General features: G+C 44.9%; 1 protein-coding gene across 1 annotated transcript; it reads left to right on the top strand.

The window, feature by feature from the left end:
- The first annotated feature begins 2,219 nt into the window (after window positions 1-2,219).
- On the top strand, window positions 2,220-3,891 carry LOC123074683 (transcription factor MYB4). Its single transcript, XM_044497460.1, has 3 exons — window positions 2,220-2,586; window positions 2,767-2,896; window positions 3,041-3,891. Exons 1-3 carry the CDS (start codon window positions 2,451-2,453, stop codon window positions 3,678-3,680), a joined length of 906 nt encoding a protein of 301 aa, XP_044353395.1. The 5' UTR covers window positions 2,220-2,450; the 3' UTR covers window positions 3,681-3,891.
- Window positions 3,892-13,185: the final 9,294 nt, after the last annotated feature.

The following is a 13,185-nucleotide window of genomic DNA, read 5'->3' as shown; positions in this document are numbered from 1 at the left end:
TTCGGGACACACATTTTCCACCATGCAAATTAGTGCATTTTCCTTTTCTCTTCTCCACCACCCCACTAGAAACTCGACAATTCATCAGTAATTGATTTACATATCCCTTTCGGTAACTTAAACACGGACATAGTAGAAGATAGAATTGCCCGCACCACTGCTTCTAGGAGAATCTCTTTACTTTGAACTGATAATTTTTTTCCTTTCCATGCCTTCAATCTCTGGCATACTCTGTCAACAAGATGCTGAAAACAGCCACTGCGGTCAATACTAACAGTGGTTGGTAGACCCAAATACTTGTCAGACAAAGCTTCAGTTAATATATCTAGCATTACACAAACACTGTCCCTTTCATTTACTTTGGTGTTTGGACTGAAAAAGATGCTGGATTTTGGGGTATAATTACCCTGGTGTAAGTTTTTCTACTTACACGCTGCCCTGAAATGTTTCTTTGTCACCGTAAGTCCAGCCTAGAAATGTGAATCCGCAAGGTTTTCAACATGCATGGGACACATCTTTTGGTATGGTATACAGAGATGATTACTGGATCTAGTGCCCCACAAAGTAGTTCTGATCCGTAAAATAAACTGTGAATGTGGCACCGTGCTGCGCGATGAAATCTCATGAGAGCATGTTACTATATCTCCACAACGACGACTTGTAATGCTTCTGAATCCACATGACAGCGAACCAGGTTGTACTGTACAATCCGCAAGCGCACAAAGTTCACAAGTACAGCGAACCAACGAAAATTTCAAACACACACATCATAATCTCTTGCAAAAGAAATAGCATGGCGGCACGACCCCAACAAACCAGCATGTGAATCTGTTGCGACGCGCTTCATTTTAAAACCATTTTGCCAGGTCCTCAGAGTCCAACTCTTTGAAACATGTCGGAACAGAAACAATAGTCAAAGCTACTAGAACCGCAGCCTCCTCCCTTCTTGCATTGCCACCATTTTCTTGTTGGAGATGTGATCTTAGAATAATACGGCAGCCTGGACCTCGCGGGCGTTGGCACCATGATTGCCGTCTTGTTTCTCTCTTTTCTTCTCCCTCTTCCCAAACTAAGCAATGGTCAATGTGCCACCCATGCCATGCCAGTTCGTGATGTCAAACGGGTTCGGTGTAACTGCATGCAAACCGGGTGCTCTCCTCCGGTCTCACCCAAGCTCGTGAGTCAGAGCGCTTGACCACCAGCGCTGCTCCAGGGTTTAGAAACTCGGATTCCCTTCCTCGGCCGAAAGCGCCACCAAAGTATTCGTACGGCCATGCCCTAGCTATGCTCTTTGTTTAGTACGGTGCTTATCTGCATGCATGGGCACGAGTTTGACAGACGACGCAAAGCACTGCGGTTTTCGTGGATCGGGGAGGAGCAGCATCACCGCATTCGTCTGACTCAAGAACTGACGCACTCGTCACAAGCAGCCACGATTGGATTTTACTAGAAGATTTCAGAGATCCATCAGCTTAGCTATACTGTTGTGGCGAGAATTATTTTTTCAGCTCGGGAGATCTGTGATGATCGCTCCTCGCATGCTCAACTCAACTGCTCCCCTTTGGAATCGGTTTCAGCCCTGCGTCAGTTTGACTCTGAAACTGGAATCCGTGACCGGGTGCGACATTTCATCAGAATTTCAGTGCCACCACACACGGGATCTGGAGCTAGCGAAGGCATGACGTCCGCCAAGAAACGCAGGGAAGCTCAGGCGGCCGCTAACCACGCGTCTTCCATCTGATCCATCCACTGAAAGAACACCCCGAAATGTGGAGCACATTTGGCACGAAACGCAGACGGGCCGCATAGCAGCTTCCCAGATGGATTTTTCTAAGGGCATCTCCTCCGCGTGACCGACTAAAGCCGAGCAACAAGTGGTCGATCGTCTCGCGCACAAGTACAGACGGAGGAATTATAGTATGACCACTGACGCCCAGAAGTAGAAGAGAAGCGACCCCCGAAATTAGATGGCAGTCAACAGCAGCAACCCGATAATACGCGCGCGAAACCAAATTTATTTCATTTTTTGGAATACGGCCACGGAGAGGGACAATGCTACGGTCGAGGGGGGAGAGACAGAGACGGCGTCGTCGCGATAATGGTCGTACCACGTAGGTACGTACGCGGCTCCACCCCCCACCCACCCAACCCCCCTGATTGCTCAGACGCCCAGTATAAAACGCGCGCCCCCTCCATAGCCTTGGCTGCCTTCCATCTGCTGCGCTGCAACACCGCGAGTCCGCATCGCACAGCACCACCCGCACACCCAGCTCGCCGCCCGCTGCGCGCAGGAAGGTCCGATCCGATCATCCATCATACGCCCTATCGTGCCGAAGCAGCGACGAGAGGCTTCCGCGCCACGCCGCAACAGAGGGCGTGTGTTTGTTTGGGCGGATTTCGGCGGGGAATTCGGCGGCGTGGTGGTGGTAGAGCGAGAGGGAGCAGCAGACATGGGGCGCGCGCCGTGCTGCGACAAGGCGAGCGTGAAGAGGGGGCCGTGGTCGCCGGAGGAGGACGAGCTGCTGCGGAGCTACGTCCGGAGCCACGGCGCCGTCGGTAACTGGATCGCGCTCCCGCAGAAAGCAGGTACGTACGTGTGGCCGCGGCGCGTGCTGCAGTAATCGACCTGCCCGGAGCTAGCCTAGCCTGCCGGTGCCGGGGACGGACTAGATAGGGATCGATCGCTGCAGGCCGGCGTCGTCCTTTTGCAGTTCGAGGAGCTTCCTAATTTTCCATGGTTGCTAAAGCTTTGACGTGCGCGCGCAGGGCTTAACCGGTGCGGCAAGAGCTGCCGGCTGAGGTGGCTCAACTATCTCCGGCCGGACATCAAGCACGGCGGCTACACCGAGCAGGAGGACATGGTCATCTGCTCCCTCTACAACTCCATCGGAAGCAGGTAAAACGATTTAGCTGAGCGCATATGCACTGAATCGCATGCGGATTCCCAAGCGTCCCGTCAGATTTGTTTGTAGCTGCCACTCCTGCAGTATGTCACGTAATTGACTGATCGTCTCTCTCTGTGTGCGTGCCCAACCTGCAGGTGGTCTATCATCGCGTCCAAGCTTCCCGGCAGGACGGACAACGACGTCAAGAACTACTGGAACACCAAGCTCAAGAAGAAGGCCATGGCCATGCACCACCACCAGCAGCAGCACTACCACCACCATGGCACCGCCGGCCGGGGACATGCCGGCGGCGCGACGATCGCCACGCCACCGCCCGCCCCGCAGAGCCAATGCGCATCATACATGCAGCCGTCGCCCGCGTCCGCCTCGTCCGCCGTCACCACCGCGAGCGGCGACGCGGGCAGCTTCGGCGCCATGTACTCCCCATCCCACCAGGCCGCGCCACTCGGTCACTACAACGTCAACACCGCGGCGCCGCTCGCCGAATTCTCGGCCATGCCGACGCCGGCCGCCGCCAACAGCTGGGCCATCAACATGGCCTTCGAGGACATGTTCTTGCCCGAGCTCGTCGGGGGCGGGGACTTCTCCCAGGCGGACCTGTTCGGCGGGTTCGGGGCGTCGCTGCTGCAAGCGCAAGACAGCAGGGCGCAATCGTCCCTGCAGGAGCTCTCCGCCTGCTACTTCCCCAACGCGCAGGCGGAGATGTGGGCGGCCGCCGCCGACCACGTCAACGTCAAGCCGCCGGGCGCCGGCCTGTGCCCCAGCCTGACATGAGAAACAAAACCAAGCCACGCACTAATGTCACCGCATCCATGCGCAAGATGTTCATGCCGAGCTAGTCGTCGGTCTCCGTAGTTGCAGGCTGGCTGGCGCCGCCTTGCCCCTCTTCATTTTCTGTGTCCATGAGATGGATCATTACATGTACATTATCTTATCCGCCACTGCTATGTCATAGATGATGAGCTAGATTTGGATTCCCTCCCAATTTGCTTGCTTGCCACTGTTGGGTTCTGCCTACCAAGTACCAACCATGCAGTCCGATCACTGTGCGAGCTTGAGTTAGTGCGATCGATGTGACCTGGACATGGCTCTGTCAAATCCGAATCCCCCTTGGAGATTGATTTGGTAAAGTCGCCCTAGTTCTCGCGCCCAAGTCCGCCTCTAGTCCGAGTAGCCAATCACTCGTCGACTTAAAGAACCTGTAGTGAGAGAGACTGTATATCACACACACTGCTGAGAATAAATACTTAGGAACGGAGGGAGTATGTGTTTGATCCGTATGTAGTCACTTGTTTGATCAATTCGTACAGCTGTTGCTTGGTCCGATGGAGCTAAAAAGCTAGGCAGGGGGTCCGGCAACGAGAAGCGCATGATGTACCGCGCAAGTTCTCGGTGTGACGCGCTGGATGAAGGCGACGAACCGAAGCTGGGCCGGGCGGTGCCGTGTGTACGTGCGCGCGATGGACCAGGTCGATCGGTCATGGGGCTCGCATATGCTTTGCATGGGCGGCAGCCAGTGTCATGCACGGACCCGGCCGTTAAGCCCATCATGGACATGGAGCGAGGCGAAGAAAGAAAAATGCACCCAGCTAGCTACTCCCTCTCCCATAATATAAGAGTTTTTTTTGACACTACACTAGTATAAAAATCGTTCCTATATTATAAGACGGAGGGAGTAATTAACAGGCGTGTGGATGCAAGCGAGCAACCGGACCGGACGGATGATTAGATTAGATTCTCCTTCTCCATGTAGCAAGCCAATCACCACGCCACGCATTTGATTACTCGACCTCCCGCAAAAAATGAGAAGTGCTAGCACTATTTGATTACTCGATCTTATATTAACCTATGTCCATCGGCCTGGTCTGTTGAAGCACATGGGCAATGGATTAAGGCGCTTAACTTTTTTTTGAGGGAGATTAAGGCGCTTAACTAGCATGTGGAGTAGCATGCATAGTGGTCACGTTTAGTTAGGCGCGTGCCGTCCCATTTTTCTTTTCTATCGGAATTCGGGGAGGCGTGTGCTTGATTTTGACACACTTGCGCATGCAAAGCCGCGAGAGCAAGGTGACCATGTCCAACCCAAGTGCTAAGCAGAGGTGAACGTGTCAATCAAAAAACTCAAGTGCCGCCCGTACGTCGGGTTCCAAGAAACTTCCGGCTCACCTCGCCTCGCGCTCGCCTTGCCACGGATAAAAAAGCCTCTCTCGTGTCCGTCGATCGATGCTCCGGGTCGCAAGAAACCGGCCACAACTTTCACCGCATACGACGCCCCTAGAAGAGAAGCTCCCTAGTGACGCCACCAATCATCGCCGCATCATCATCGCCATATAGTACTGTAAGATTGAACCAGCTTACTCCTCGATCGTACTGGCTAGTCTAGTCGCGCACATATAAATTTCTATGTATATCCATGCTTTCCTTTGTGGCGCGTCGCATCGGAACTCGGGAGGCGCGATATGGATGGATGGGGCGCCCATTATTTTTCTCCTGGGCGGGACGGACGGGCTCGGCGCGGTCGGTGTCAAGGTGGGAGGTCAGCACGCGCCCGCCCGCCGCTGACATTGCGCTGAAGGGAAGGTTCGGTCTGGTCTGGCTCTGGCCTGGCCCGTGACGCATGCGCGTACGATCCGACCCGGTCGGTCCATCGGTCCGGGGCTGCACACATCATGTCGCACCGCGCGCGCTTGCTGCTTGGTCCGAGTCCTGGCTTGCATCGGCATCGCATCTCATCGGCATGGGATCGCTGTCCATGATTTTCGGGCACTGTCACGTCTCGCTCTCGCGCACGTCACGGGAACAGACATGGGCCAGAGCGCATGGACCTGGTGCGTAGTACCATTACTTTATTTAAGGGTAAATGCAGGGAACTTACGACAGGAATAATCCATGTCTGGGGTTAACCGCAAGATCGTGCTACAGGTCGTAAAGTGCTATTCTAGGTTAGTCTAGTCATGACTGGCTAGTTAAACAATCAAAAGGTTCGTGGCCTAATATGTACTGGTAGTCCCTTTTGGGACTGGAAATGGTAAATATGTACTCCTATGCTACGCTAGGCATTTGCCGTACATACCTTGTACTTGTAAAAACCGTAATTTAGTACGTACTGGCGTCCACTTCGTATGGTAGGGACTATGTGGCTTGCTGGTTTCTGGTTTGGGTTAACTTGGCAATGGAGCTGATAGTAGTACTCCCTTCGTCTCAAAATTCTTGTTTTAGATTTGTTTAGATACGAATATATTTAGTTACGTTTTAGTGTTAGATACATTCGTATCTAGACAAATCTAAGATAAGAATTTTCAAATAGAGAAAGTACTTAGCAATTGATTCTCATCATCTTTTGATATACTACCTCCATTTTAGTTTACAAGTCCTGTACGTATACCTAGGTTGTCAATTTTATTACTCTAATATAAATTATATAACACAAAAATTATATCTTTTAAAAGTAGAAACTCCGAAGTTTATGTTGGTATATTTTTTGTAATATATGACTTGTATTAGGTTGGTTAAATTGACGACCTAGAGATACGCGCACGCCCTCTAAACTGACTTGTAGTAGTACTTTTTTTACACCCCACGGCGAGTTAAAACTCAAACCAAGCGCCCGGATTTGCCAAGGCCAAGTCAGTCGAGGGAACTCAGGGAAGTACGTAGTACGTATGGATCGACCAGGCGTGAAACTGTACCTTTTTTTATTGTTATAAATTTACTAGAGAAAAGGCAACTGAAACAGTGCGTGTCGCCCATCTGTTTGATGGAAAGTTGGAGATTGCTTTGCATGAGTAGTCTAGTCACTCTGTGAAACTTGTGCCATTTGGATTCTTGACTGTACTGCCACGTTTACTAGTCAACAGCAGGCGGTTGGACAAAATTACCAAGTTAGGGCATTGTCAAAACGGACCCTCAAACCGCTTACTAGGGTCCGGATCGAGCTGTCTGCGAACCATTCTGCTCATTCCCTTATGAAACTTGGCAAGCACTCAAAACATTGGTCAAAATTTGTCATCATTTTCTTAACTTTTTTAGAATTTTTTAGATTTTACAGTTCATGCTAAGATCATATGAGCTAAAACTGAGATGAGACCGGCCAACACTTTTTTCATGAATGCAAATGACATGCACATATAAGTGATGCTTTTCTGAACAATTTGATATCTTATTTGAATTTTTCTGAGTTACTATGAATCTTTTATGAAGTTTTTAAAGTGATGGTCAAACGGTCAAAGGGCAAAAGCATAAGAGGAGCAAAGTAGTTTGAGAAAGAACAAGTGTTTTTGGAAACTAGGGGTAAACCTGCCGAGTGAGACACAACTAAGGGCACCAAATTAATTATCCCATATTTAAATTAGAACTACCGTAGCGTTTGAACATTTTCAATCATCTATGATTTGATATGTGATTATTTTGAGCTTAAAAAAAGAGGCGGAAGTTTTACATGACAAGGTTGGATGGCCGGCTCCCATATGATTGGCTGCAGACCGGTCCCCGGACAGATACAGGCTGGCCAAATGGAGCGTGGTTTGTAGGCCGAAAGACCAAGGTGGCCTTGGAATTCATGACTTGCAGGTTAAGAATGAGGTCCTACTCAGTAAGTGTTTGTTCAAACTTCTTATTAAAGATGGTGTTTGGTAAACCATGATATGCAACAAGTATCTAGGCCAAAAGGCGTGTCTCAAGCATATTGAAAACCTGGTGACTCGCATTTTTGGGCTGACCTAATGGCAACAACGAAACAACTCTTTCGCTTTGGGTCTTTCATGACAAAGGACAGGTCGGAAATTCTTTTATGGGAAGACATCTGGTTAGGCAATGCCAGTCTCCGAGAACAATATATATCCAGCCATGTCCAACATTGCTTGCTATAAAAATAATACTATTGCGTAGGTGCTCAATTCATCCCTGTCGAATATTTTGTTCAGGAGGGATTTGGTTGGCCCTCGACTTACGTCATGGCATAATCTTTTATCCCAACTGGATTTGATTATTCTAACCCAAGGTCGGAATGTGTTTCATTGGCACCTTACTATATTGGGGTCTTTCCAAGTAGACTCTATGTACCGTGTGCTAACGCACTGAGGTACCGGTGAATAACAATAACAAAAAAAATTGGAGGTCGAAGACTCCACTAAAAGTTAAAATCTTAATGTGGTATCTTCATAGAAGAGTTATGCTAACCAAAGACAACCTTGCAAAGCGCAACTGGCCAGGGAGTAAGAAATGTTATTTTAGTACTCATGACAAGACAATTAAACACTTCTTATTCCAATGCAAGTTTGCACACTATACGTGGATAGTGATCCAAATTGCGTCAAATTTGTATCCGCCTGATAACCCACAAGTATAGGGGATCACGACAGTCTTCGAGGGTAGTATTTCACCCAAATTTATTGATTTGAGACAAAGGGAGCCAAAGAATATTTATGAGCCTTAGCAGATGAGTTGTCAATTCAACCGCACTTGGAGAATAATATTTCTGCAGCGAAGTATTTAGTAGCACAATAGTATGATAGTTTGGTAGTAGCGGTAACAGTAGCAATAGTAACAATGACAGTAATAGTAACAGTTTGTAGTGATTGTAACTGTGGCAACAACAGCAGTAACTTACCAAAGATCAATATGTGAAAAGCGTAGGCATTGGATCAACGATGGATATTTGTGTGGATGACATTCATCATGTAAGAGTCACAACCTACAACAATATACAATAGCTCCAATTCATCAATTCAATGGAGGCATGTATTCCGTATACAGTCATATGTGCTTATAATAAGAACTTGCATGACATCTTTTTTCCTACCCTCTCGTGGCAGCGGCGTCCATAAGGAAATCTAAGGGATATTAAGGCCTCCATTTAATAGAGAACCAGAACAAAGCATTAACACATGATGAATACATGAACCCCTCAAATTACAGTCATCACCGGAGAGTATCCCAATTGTTCTCATCGGGGTCTACGGATTAGAACAATAACAGTGCATACAAGATAGGATCAAGAACTCAAATATATTGATGATAACATAAAGGGTTCATATCTGAAATCATGACATTCGGGCCCTAGAGACAAGCATTAAGCATAGCAAAATCATAGCAACATCAATCTCAGAAAACAGTGGATACTAGGGACCAAGCCCTAACAAATTGACTCGGTTACATGATAAATCTCATCCAACTCCATCACCGTCCAACATGCCTAAGAAGGAATTACTCACTCCCGGTAGTGAGAATCATAGAATTTTTTATGAAGGAGGGTTGATGATGACGACGACGACGAATCCCCCTCCCAGGAGCCCCGAACGGACTCCAGAACAGCCTTCCCGATGAAGAATTGGAGGTGGCGGCGGCTCCGTATCGTGAAATGCGAGGAAACTTCTTTTATTTTTTTCTCGGGAAGACATAATTTATAGGCTTGGAATTAGGTCTGACGGAGCCACGTGGGCCCCAGAAGGCATTAGGGTGCGCCCTGTTGCCTTGTGAGCGACTGGTGACCCCCTCCGGTGGATCTTCATTCCAATATTATTTATTTATTCAATAAAAAATCTCCGCAAAGTTTCGTCCGATTCCGAGAAGTTCTATTTCTGCGCAAAATTAACACCATTGTAGTTTTGCTGAAAACAACGTCAGGCCGGGTTAGTTTTATTCAAATCATGCAAATTAGAGTCCAAAATAAGAGCAAAGGTGTTGGGAAAAGTAGATACGATGGAGACTGATGTCTACTACGCAACCTTCTTCTTGTAGACGTTGTTGGGCCTCCAAGTGCAGAGGTTTGTAGGACAGTAGCAAATTTCCCTCAAGTGGATGACCTAAGGTTTATCAATCCGTGGGAGGCGTAGGATGAACATGGCTCTCTCAAACAACCCTGAAACCAAATAACAAAGAGTCTCTTGTGTCCCCAACACACCCAATACAGTGAAAATTGTATAGGTGCACTAGTTCGGCGAAGAGATGGTGATACAAGTGCAATATGGATGGTAGATATGGGTATTTGTAATCTGAAAATATAAAAACAGCAAGGTAACTAATGATAAAAGTGAGCACAAACGGTATTGCAATGCTAGGAAACAAGGCCTAGGGTTCATACTTTCACTAGTGCAAGTTCTCTCAACAATAATAACATAATTGGATCATATAACTATCCCTCAACATGCAACAAAGAGTCACTCCAAAGTCACTAATAGCAGAGAACAAACGAAGAGATTATTGTAGGGTACGAAACCACCTCAAAGTTATTGTTTCTGATCAATCTATTCAAGAGTCCGTAGTAAAATAAGCAAAGCACACGAGTAAATGACAAACTAGCTCCAAGTAAAGTTACCGATGAACGAAGACGAAAGAGAGGATGCCATCCGGGGCATCCCCAAGCTTAGGCTCTTGTTTGTCCTTGAATATTACCTTGGGGTGCCTTGGGAATTCCCAAGCTTAGGCTCTTGCCACTCCTTATTCCATAGTCCATCGAATCTTTACTCAAAACTTGAAAACTTCACAACACAAAACTTAACAAAAAACTCGTAAGCTCCGTTAGCGAAAGAAAACAAAACACCACTTCAAGGTACTGTAATGAACTCATTATTTATTTGTATTGGTGTTAAATCTGCTGTATTCCAACTTCTCTATGGTTTATAAACTATTTTACTAGCCATAGATTCATCAAAATAAGCAAACAACACACGAAAAACAGAATCTGTCAAAAACAGAACAGTCTGTAGTAATCTATAACTAACGAAAACTTCTGGAACTCAGAAAAATCTACCAAAATAGGACGACCTAAATAATTGGATTATTGATCTGCTGCAATTTGAATAAGTATTTTATCACGTTCTGGTGATTTTAAACAATTGTTTTCGTGAACAGAAAGTTTCTGGAATTTTCAGCAAGATCAAATAACTATCATCCAAGAAGATCCTATAGGTCTTACTTGGCACAAACAGTAATTAAAACATAAAACCACATCTAACCAGAGGCTAGATGAATTATTTATTACTAAATAGGAAGAAAAAGCAAGGAACAAAAATAAAATTGGGTTGCCTCCCAACAAGCGCTAACGTTTAACGCCCCTAGCTAGGCATGGTGATTTCAATGATGCTCGCATAAAAGATAAGAATTAAAACATAAAAAGAGCATCACGAAGAATATGACTAGCATATTTAAGTCTAACCCACTTCCTATGCATAGAGATTTTGTGAGAAAACAACTTATGGGAACAATAATCAACTAGCATAGGGGGCAAAACAAGCATAACTTCAAAACTTTAAGCACATAGAGAGGAAACTTGATATTATTGCAATTCCTACAAGCATATATTCCTCCCTCATAATAATTTTCAGTAGCATCATGAATGAATTCAACAATATAACCAGCACCTAAAGCATTCTTTTCATGATCTACTTGCATAGAAATTATACTACTCTCCACATAAGCAAAATTCTTCTCATTCAGAATAGTGGGAGTATCATAAGAGACTTGAATAGTATAAATTGTTTCCACATTAAAAGAGTAATGTTCAGAAAAAGGGTAATCATACTCATGACAAGTTTTATAAATATAATCATCACTACTTTTTATAGCATAAGTTTCATCACAATAATCATCATAAGTAGCAACTTTGTTCTCATCATAATCGATTGAAACCTCTTCCAAGATAGTGTACTCATCACTAAATAAAGTCATGACCTCTCCAAATCCACTTTCATAATTATCATAATAAGATTCAACATCCTCCAAAATAGTGGGATCATTACTTCCTAAAGTTGACACTCTTCCAAACCCACTTTCATCAATATAATCATCATAAGTAGGAGGCATGCTATCATCATAATAAATTTGCATATCAAAACTTGGGAGACTAAAAATATCATCTTCATTAAACGTAGCATCCCCAAGCTTGGGACAAACATTAATTGCAGCAAATATATTCTCAAAAACATCATCTTCTTCAAACATAGCATTCCCAAGCTTGGGCCTTTTCATATCATAAGCATAATCACTCTCATCATTAATAGTATGGATAGCACCAATAGTATAGCAATTATCATATTCTTCCAAGCAAGTGCCAAAAAGATTTTCAAGATCATAAGAAGTATCATTATCTTCCCAATCATAATCATCACAACAAGCAATAGGCATAACGAGATCATCATCAAGTGCATCATTTTCCACAATTATTTTTGATTCATTTTCATGAGGCACAACAATAATAGGAGCAACATTATTTGGGAGAGATATATTTTTACCTCTCTTCCTTTTTCTTTTCTTCTTCTTCACCACATCATGTGTGGGTTCAATCCTCTTTTTGGAGCTCCTTATTAATGAGATTGGTTGAATAGAAGGCTCATCCTCGTTACCTGATTCATCATAAGAAATAATAGGAGGATATTGGGAAGTCTCTTCCCTTTCATTAGTATTCTCTTCATCTTCTATTTGTTTTCCTGTCTTTATGTAATTGGCAATATAAGGTTTTCAATGCAATTCACCGCACAATACATATAAATTTTCTCTAGATCAAAATCAAGAAGTTTATAACGGGCAAATTCTGGAAGATGCTTAGTTATACGTTTCATTTCTTCGTACCATAAGCAAACTAAGTTCATTATAATGTGCAAGGGAAATCAAGTCATCACAATTTTTGGACACGATTAGATCATGAAACAATTTGCATCGGATAGTTAAATGACCCCGTTCATTGCAAAGTTCACAAGTACAGCCAAGAAAATTTAAATTTTTAGCACAAACATCTAGCCTTTCTTGCAATAATTTAGTTTCTAAATGCTTATGCCTCTTGCAATATCTATCTTCCCTATTTGGTGTGTACTTGCAAACCCAATGCACTCCACAAAAATTGACATGTTTATAGGAGACATTTTCATCATAACTAGTGCAATCATCATTAGTACTATTGATATTCAAGGAGTTCATACTAACAACATTGCAATCATGCTCATCATTCAAAGATTTAGTGCCAAACATTTTAATGCATTCTTCTTCTAACACTTTGGCACAATTTTCCTTTCCATCATACTCACGAAAGATATTAAAAAGATGACGCGTATGAGGCACCCTTAATTCCATTTTTTGTAGTTTTGTTTTATAGACTAAACTAGTGATAAAACAAGAAACTAAAAGATTCGATTGCCAGATCTAAAGATATACCTTCAAGAACTCACCTTCCCGGCAACGGCGCCAGAAAAGATCTTGATGTCTACTACGCAACCTTCTTCTTGTAGACGTTGTTGGGCCTCCAAGTGCAGAGGTTTGTAGGATAGTAGCAAATTTCCCTCAAGTG

Source organism: Triticum aestivum, chromosome 3D, assembly GCF_018294505.1.
Source record: "Triticum aestivum cultivar Chinese Spring chromosome 3D, IWGSC CS RefSeq v2.1, whole genome shotgun sequence".
Taxonomy (NCBI): Eukaryota; Viridiplantae; Streptophyta; class Magnoliopsida; order Poales; family Poaceae; genus Triticum; species Triticum aestivum.
This window is presented reverse-complemented; position numbering and strand designations above follow the sequence as displayed.

Coding starts and splice junctions, on each gene's coding strand:
- LOC123074683 (XM_044497460.1), top strand. CDS start 2,451: ATGGGGCGCGCGCCGTGCTGCGACAAGGCGAGCGTGAAGAGGGGGCCG. Junction 2,587..2,766: donor CGCGCTCCCGCAGAAAGCAG/GTACGTACGTGT, acceptor GTGCGCGCGCAG/GGCTTAACCGGTGCGGCAAG. Junction 2,897..3,040: donor TACAACTCCATCGGAAGCAG/GTAAAACGATTT, acceptor CCCAACCTGCAG/GTGGTCTATCATCGCGTCCA.